General features: G+C 42.0%; 1 protein-coding gene across 1 annotated transcript; it reads left to right on the top strand.

Moving 5' to 3' along the window:
- The first annotated feature begins 1406 nt into the window (after nt 1-1406).
- LOC106734152 (olfactory receptor 13H1-like) lies at nt 1407-5763 on the top strand. The gene is made up of 3 exons (XM_014585225.1): nt 1407-1440; nt 3024-3103; nt 4810-5763. The coding sequence occupies exons 1-3, from the start codon at nt 1407-1409 to the stop codon at nt 5761-5763; spliced, it is 1068 nt and encodes a 355-aa protein (XP_014440711.1).
- The last annotated feature ends 2451 nt before the right edge of the window (nt 5764-8214 follow it).

Raw genomic sequence — 8214 nt, 5'->3', positions numbered from 1 at the left:
TCATTGTCTCTCTTCTCTTCCATCTCTGTTAGCTTCGCCATTATGAATGTTCTAAATTCTTTATCAGACATTTCCATGATTTTCATTGAACTGTCTGTGAATGAAGAGAAGCTATTCTTTTCCCTTGGAGGAGAGATATTTTCTTGCTTTTCCATATTTCTTGTGGCCCTGTCATCTGATGGATGGTATGTTTCTCCCCAAACTTGAAGTTCAATCTGAGTGTTCAGGAGCATTCAGAAAGAGGTGATCTGGAATCTCTTTGCCATTCCAATTTGATCCCTTTGTACAGCAGATTCAGTAGATATTGAGGAATATATTAACCCTAATAGTATTTGGATGTTTGGCTATACTTCACTTAGATTTGTCTAGAAACACAGTGAATGGAGATTGAAGAGCAGAGAGATGAGATAAAATAAAAAGGGAACACAGAGAGAGAAACAACAGCAACAACAACAACCAAGAAACAGAGAAAAAGAGAAAAAAAATTTTATTAAAAAAATAAAAACAAAAAATAGAAAAAATGAGAAGACAGAGACAGAGGCAGAGAGAGACAGAGATAGAGACAGAGACAGAGAGATGGCTTGAAGGGCTTCCTACCACTCGAGTTTGTGGGCTGGAAGCTGAATTATCAGTGAAACTCTTCATTTCTCTTTTTTCTCTGAAATCAGTAGTTCTCAGGAGCCATGAAGGTATTTTCTTCTGAAGGCCTGCCCCCTTGCCTCTCCACTCAAGTTTGTGGACTGGAGGCTGAGTTATCAGTGGAAAATTTTCATTTCTCTTATTTCCCTGAAATCACTGTTTCTCAGGAGCCATGAAGGTGTCTTCTTCTGAAGGCCTCAAGGTGAGGTGATTTCTATCTCTTTATCTCTCTCTGTTTTCCCAGCAAATGCATGTACCCTATAACAAAAATCTCTCTTAACAAAGGAAAAAAGAAAAAAAAAAGAAAAGAAAGGCTATGAAGATCTTACCATGTTCATTCCCAGGCAGATTTAATCAAGGTATAGCCATGTTTGGCTCAAAGGCAGAGCAGGAGGTGCTCTTAATCGAATTTTCTCTGCCTCCACTGAGCATTTGGCCACCTCTTGTGCAGGAGTCTTTACCACAGAGCTAGGAGAAGCTTGTCCAGTTCCACTCAGTGGCTTAGCCTATCTCATGGATATGACAGCCCCACCCTGCCCCCGAGTGGGGGGGGGGGGTGCAGTGTCACTTTTGGAATCATATGGCACCCATGAAGTTCTTGGCAAAGAGAAAATGGAGGCCTTTTTCTTGCAGTGATGTAGATGTTGTCTCAATTGTGCAGGGTACTTTTGAATGCTATAGGGTATGTGTGCTTGCTGAGAAAAAGCTGTGGAGGCTGCTCTCCTTAGACCTCCGGGTGAAGTCCCTCAGAAGAGAAGCACATCTACATGAGGCTGGAGTTGGACTTGATGGCAGCAAGAGGTGAGCACCTTTTGAAATGACTGGCCTTTTCCATGCTGTGAGAGCTCACTGTGAAGTGACCTCCATCAGTAGCCTTTGAAAAGCTGTGTAATCTTAGTGCCTGCTCTTCAAAAGCAGGTAGGCACATCCAGACAAGGATAGTTTTTAATTATGATTATTTATAGTAAACCAGAATCTATACCTTTGCAACTATTCAACTTATGAGAAATTTCAGGTGTTTGTTTAAAAATGTGTGGGTGTGTGTTTGTGTGTGTTAATAATTTTATGAAATTTTTTTTCTTTTTAAAAATTTCTATTTAACCAGTGTTATGTCTTTACAGTGTCCAACATGGTTTTTCCCAGCATGAATATAGTGCATATTAGTCAAGTCAAAGACATTGTCATGTATATTATCATCAGTAGATAACTTTTCATTTTTGTTTTTTCTCTAATCCCCTCCCTCCCACCCATTATTACCTACCCACCTCCTGCTGTACTGTCTCTAGTATCTACAGTTGCTCTCCTTGCTATTATACCTTTCAATCTTATGAAATTATTTTGGAGGGAAGTGAACACAAATGTTTGAGGTCTACTGGCTGAGTGGACAAAACCTTGGGCTGGGCCTTTGAGTCTTAACTGAAACTGGCCTCAGTCCTTTCATTGGTTTGCTCTGTGACTTGGTGTACTGCAAATGGATATGACAGTCCCTTTCTAGAGGGCTTCACTGGAAAATTCTCTGTGCTTTCCCACCTCTGCTGTGTGTCCCTGCTTTGTGTAGGCCACATGCTAGATCTTGGGTTAAAGCTGGGAACTGCTTTCAGGACCTCTCACTATAGAATTCAGTGCCAGGAGAAGCTGGACTCACATGACAGATGTGGCTAAACAACCATGGAAATAGCAAGGAGGACCCATTTCCTTGATAAAACCCAGTGTTGGAAAACATTAGGGGCACAGAAGAAGTGAGAGAGCAAGCTGGATTTGCTAGGACTGAGGTGGGTGTTTTTCTCCCTCATCTGACATTGTGACCCTACAATTATTATTATTATTATTAATTATTTATTATTATTTAATTTGCTAGAGGGCATGAGTCACAAGAGAGAGAAAAAGAGAGAGAGAGAGAGAGAGAGAGAGAGAGAGAGAGGGGAAAAAATAAGAAAGAAAAAGTGAGAAATTACCCCTCATGGGTGATGTTCATGCAGAATCCTTTCTCTGTTCTCCTCTTGGGATTTTGAGCACACACACACACACACACACACACACACACACACATGCTGATGTGCTTTAAAAGCCACTGGGTTGGGTACTTGAACTATGCAGTTGGCCATGCAGGATCCAGCCACTTTAATGCCACCATGCCACCAGCTGGCTTGGGATCCTGCAATTATTAAACATATGCAAAACTGTGTCTATTTATTCTCTTCTTCTTGCTTTAGGATGAAAGTTGAAAATCACCAGGAAATGATTGAGGTGTACTTGACCCAATGGTTCTCAAACGTCAGAGTTATTAGAGCCACCTTCAGGGCTTTTTGAAACAGATTTCTAGGCTCTACTCTCAGTTTCTAACTCAGCAGTTCTGGAGAATCTGCATCTCTAACATGTCCCAGAGGATGCTGATGCTGCTGGTTCACAGACTCTGTTTGCAAATTCCTGGTCTAACCCCACACATTTATTTGCAGTAACTAAGGTGAGTTAATCACAAATCAAGTTAATCACACTGGAACAGTCAGGTTTTCTTTTTTAAATATTTTTATTTCATTTTCTTTCATACATTCAATCATTATTTAGCTTACAAAGTGAATATTCCAACTTGTGAACATTTTTCCCTTGTCTAGTTGATAAAACTATAAAATTATCTTCAATAGATAATACCACATTTCTTTGTTCCATTAATGCTTTGCCTCTCTATTTTCCTTTTAAATGTCCCATGGTAGGCGTCTTTGACTTTGTGAGGAAGAGTCAGGTTTTCTTACCCACTGATAGTGAGAAAGAGCTGGGGTATTGGCCTTTTTTTCTTCTTTTGTCCTTCTTCTTGTCTTGGTGAGTTCCTATTTATTCTTTATGTATCTTCAGAAATGCCATCTCTTCCCTGATTAAAATTGGTAAGGTAGCCTTCCTGGTGTTCTCTGTAGGATCTTGAATCTACCCCATCATGCTAAGTGTCATAGCTATATGTTCTCTGTGAACCCTTGAGAATAAAGACTTGTTAGTAGTGAGTTGGAAGTTGTTAGTATTGAGTCTGGTGTGGAGGAATGAATTCTTGGTCTCCAAAAACAGAGAAATGGAGAAGAAGTGATGGATCTGAGAGAAATGGCAAAGGAAGATTCTTGCCAGTGCTGATCACACAGTATGTGTCTGTAAATGCTTATTCAATTCAATGGGCACGCTAAGAGACCATGGTGACTGATGGGATATGGAGAGTAAGATGGAAACAGATCTAACATTTAGAAAGTATTTAATATGTGTCAGACATTGATACAGACCACAAAGTAGAAAATGGCACTGACCTAGGGAGGAATGGGGCAAAATAATGAGTTGGACATTGATCAAGTGGTATTTAGGGGACAGAAAATGCAAATGAAGATGCACTCTAGGAAATAGAATAGTAGATGTTTTTATTATAAGTCATAGCACAATAGTTAGCAGCATAGTAAGATCACAGACATGGGAGTCAAACACACATGTGCCAATATCTCAGATCTCATTGTTCTGGTGCAAGATCCAGACTTGCCAGAGAGAACATCTGAAACAAAGACTAGAGTAGCACTGGCCTGGCCTGACCTCTTCATTGGCCTGCTCACAGACAGGCAGATGTCAGACACCCTGCAGGGTAGTCCTTAGATGGTCATCATGGGCTCCTCTCTGTGTCTCCTGACCTCTGACCTCCCCTTTCTCCTTGCTCTTTCTTCTATTCTGAAGAGTGACCAGTACTGGTTGAGGAGGTGGGAGGAAACCATTGCAGGTCTTTCTGTCTCAGCCCCAGTGTAAGAAAGGATACAGACCTCGAGTATGAGTAAAAACCAGTATTGCCCTAATGACCTTTTCCTGTACCACTGCAGTCACCCTTCTGCCCCTGTGGTCAGGTCTATTTAGTTTTCAGTGGAAGCTCACTGGAGGCTTGTTAGCCTGGAGGCACAGTGGATCCTCTGTTCTCTCTTCCTTATGCAAATCCAGGAGCCCTGATCCTTTCTGTTAGAGGATTGCCTTTTTATTTTGTCAGTAGAGGATGCAGGAAAGAGGGTGGGCTACAAAAGCTGCTGGGGGTTTAGAGCTGGAAACTTCAGAGTTGAGCTTGTGTCAAGTGTTGCTGCACTTTAGCCAACTCGAGAGTATAATTGATGCATTCCTTGTTGACTCAGAGCTGATCTGTCTGCTTTCTCTTCCCATCTGTAGCTGTGGATAGAGGAAATGAATTACCAGGAAATTGGAAACCACACCAAAGTGACAGAATTCATTCTCGTGGGACTGTCCGAGCACCCCACATCCCAGAGTGTTCTCTTCTGGACCCTGATGTTTCTCTACATAGTAACTTTGGCAGGAAACAGCATGATTATTTTCCTGGTAGGTGTCAGTTCTCAGCTCCACACCCCAATGTATTTTTTCCTTGGCAACTTGTCTTTACTGGACCTCCTGTTTTCCACCAGTGCTGTACCCCTGATCATGGTGAACTCACTGCAGAACTTCCCCACCATCTCCTACACCTCCTGTTTTGTCCAGCTTGCCATCCGAGCCTTCTTGGCACTGGCTGAGTGTTTCCTTCTTGCCATTATGGCTTATGACAGATTCATAGCTATCTCAGATCCACTCAGGTACAGGCTGATCATGTCTGTTCGAGTATGTATTTTAATGGCTTTGATTGCATGGGTGACAGGATTACTGCTCACTATTATGCCCATTCTGCTCTTTCCTATCAGTTTCTGTGGGCATAATGCAGTCAATCATTTCTCCTGTGAAGTCCAAGCAATCTTTAAATTGCTCTGTTCTGACACCTTTTCCTTAGAGGTTATGATGATGGTATGTGCTGTCATTTCAATGCCAGTACCTTTACTTTTCATCCTTATCTCTTACCTTTGTATTCTCAGAGCCGTCTTAAGAATCAATCCAACTGAGGCCAGGCTTAAAGCTTTTTCCACATGTGGCTCTCACTTGGTAGTTGTCACCATCTACTTTGGGACACTAATCTGTATTTATGTGAGACCTCAGACCAAAGAGCCCCAGGATGGGGACAAAATTGTCTCCATATTTTATGCAGCAGTGACCCCAATGCTAAATCCCCTCATCTATACCCTGAGAAATAAGGAAGTGAAAGCTGCTCTCAGAAAAGTAACTTGTGGGGTCAAGTCCTGATTCTTCAAGCCAAGGATGGCAGCCAGGTGATAGGAGAGTGCAAGGACTTTAGGTGTCCTAGAAACTTGTATCTATGAGTGGCACTTTGGAAATGGGAGAGGACTTACAAAGCATAGTGGAAGAAATTACATTGAAACAGGAATTTTTGACATAAAGATATTAACCTGCTGTATGTCACATACATCTTAAATAGAAATATAATGCAAGCTACACATGAGGAGGAAGGCTTGTGATATGCATAACAGAAGAAACCAGTAGTCTCTATATACAAAACTGCTTGCAGATCATTAAGACAAAAGATATGTAGTCTAATGAGAAAATGGCCAAGGACCACAAATGCACAACCCAGTAAAAAAGAAGTAAACTCTCTCACTTAAGCAACAACAGAATGTCACTTTTTGCTTACCATGTTAACAAAGACATAAAATGTTTACAGTACATAGTGTTGGTGACAGTTTGGGAGGAATCCCACTGGGGGGGGTGTAAATTGGTCCAGCCTTTTGGGGTGCAATTTCAGTAGCTATAAAAACTTTTTGGGGAGACAACTGAAAGGGCCCACACTCCCCTGGGGCTCAAGATGAAGGTAAGTGCTAGTCCCTCAGCTGGAAGTGGGCTTGCCATCTGGGATCATCTGGGATGGGTTCTGAAAATCTCCAACCTGGAACAAGTCATCAACATCTGCCTTTGCAGGCTTCCACAGGCTGTAGCCTTGAGGCTTCCCAGTATCAGGAGAAGCATGGGGTGGAGAGTGATGTCTCTCCAGAGTCAGTCCTCTGCCTCCACTCATTTTATGAGGAGACTATAGAATGGATTCCTTTGTAATGATGCCTCCTGAATTCCCTGGAGAGAGGTGGTTGGTCCTGAATGAGTGGTCCTCTTGGTAGGTATTTGGAAGACTTTTATTTCTCCCATAGTTGCGGACTTTAGTATTCAATTCCACTAAAATAGGAAAGACCTACTATGGCATCTCATATCATTATGTCACCTTGATGCATCTATACCACAGGAATGCTAAAGTATATATGTGACATATATGTGTGAGAATGGTTGTTAAAGCACTCTTCAGATGTGTGAGAGTTTCCAATATAGTCCCTAAATGTCCACCAATGGTCTGCAGCTGGCATAGCCCCACAAATCTCTCATTCTTCTGGGACTAGAAGATTACATGGTTATTGGACATATTCTCTTCATGATAATGGCAGAGATGCAAGAGGAGTGACTATGATGCCTCTTAGGGCCTAGGATCTAATTAGCTAGCACATTGATACCTTTGTTCACACTGTATTAGCCAAAAGTAGCCACACGGTCAAGCTCAGTGTCAGTGCCTGTTACTAGAGGGAGGAACTTCAAGGTCATGTGTCTAAAGATGTAGATGAAGGAGAGGATTAAGAATTTGGAAAAATACAACAATCTACTACAGTGCTAGGGAGTGGGCAAGAAGGCTAGCAACTTCACCTGCAGTGGATGCTTGTATTGCAGAAAGAAAACTCTAAGTATGTGTCTGATTCCACAACTATGGGATGTGGGCATAGCTGGTGGTTTGGACTAGCACTTACCTTCATCTTGAGCCCCAGGGGAGTGTGGACCCTTTCAGTTGTCTACTGGGCTGCTAGGCTTATAGCAAGAACATTTATTTTTTGACTTCTGGATGTGTGATTTGTAAGCATTTTCAAGAATGTGTCATGTACAAAATCAAGAAACTGTCTTTGTTGGGGTGCCATGGGCTGTGGAGAGATGGAGAGAACAAGCAGTGAGGGAAGTGAAGGTAGCATAGGCTATTCCTATTGGACCAGGCTCCTGAGTTTGTACTGGTGCCATACTCTCTGGTTGTTCATTTAAGTCACGCACAATAGCTTATGGCAAGAATGGAAGAAAACATGTTCAGATTGATCTTGAGTGGAGACCTTATGATTGAGGTCTGCAGGTGCATCTGTAGTGTTCTCAGTTCCTAAAAATGTACAAGAAACAGGGAGAATGAGATTAATGAAACAAAAGAACTAAATATCAGGGGTTATGGTCAGAAAACATCTTTTCCATTTTAAAAATATTAAAAATTAGTTTATTGAAAAATTTTGCAATAGGACTTGTGCACTTGTATGTGAGAGAGAGACAGAGAGGGAAAGTGAGAAACACCTCCAGGGAAGATGGCCACACCATAATCCCTTCTTCTCCATTCTCCTTTTGGGATTTTTGGGCACACACACACACACACCCACCCACTGTATTTTTCAGGTATCTGGGTCTGGGATTTGAACCATGTAGGTGGCTATGTGTGATTCAGCCACCTTAACCTCCATGCCATCTGCTGGCCCCCATATTTTCTGTTTTAAACAAGTTAACAGAGGGCATGTCCACTTGCCAGAGTGAGAGACAGAGAGACAGAGGGAGGAGGAAAACAGCCCTCAGTCTGGTATGGTCATGCTGCAATCCCTTCTCTATCTCTCTGTCCTG

The sequence above is a fragment of the Tupaia chinensis genome, unplaced genomic scaffold (genome assembly GCF_000334495.1).
Source record: "Tupaia chinensis unplaced genomic scaffold, TupChi_1.0 Scaffold149248_1, whole genome shotgun sequence".
Lineage (NCBI taxonomy): Eukaryota > Metazoa > Chordata > Mammalia > Scandentia > Tupaiidae > Tupaia > Tupaia belangeri.
The sequence above is the reverse complement of the archived record's forward strand: the minus strand, read 5'-3'. Positions and strand labels throughout refer to the sequence as shown.

Excerpts from the sequence above, each read along its gene's own strand:
- LOC106734152 (XM_014585225.1), top strand. The coding sequence starts at position 1,407 with ATGAGGCTGGAGTTGGACTTGATGGCAGCAAGAG. Across the intron at positions 1,441-3,023 it reads GGACTTGATGGCAGCAAGAG|AGGATGCTGATGCTGCTGGT; the intron begins GTGAGCACCTTT and ends AACATGTCCCAG. Across the intron at positions 3,104-4,809 it reads ATTTATTTGCAGTAACTAAG|CTGTGGATAGAGGAAATGAA; the intron begins GTGAGTTAATCA and ends TCCCATCTGTAG.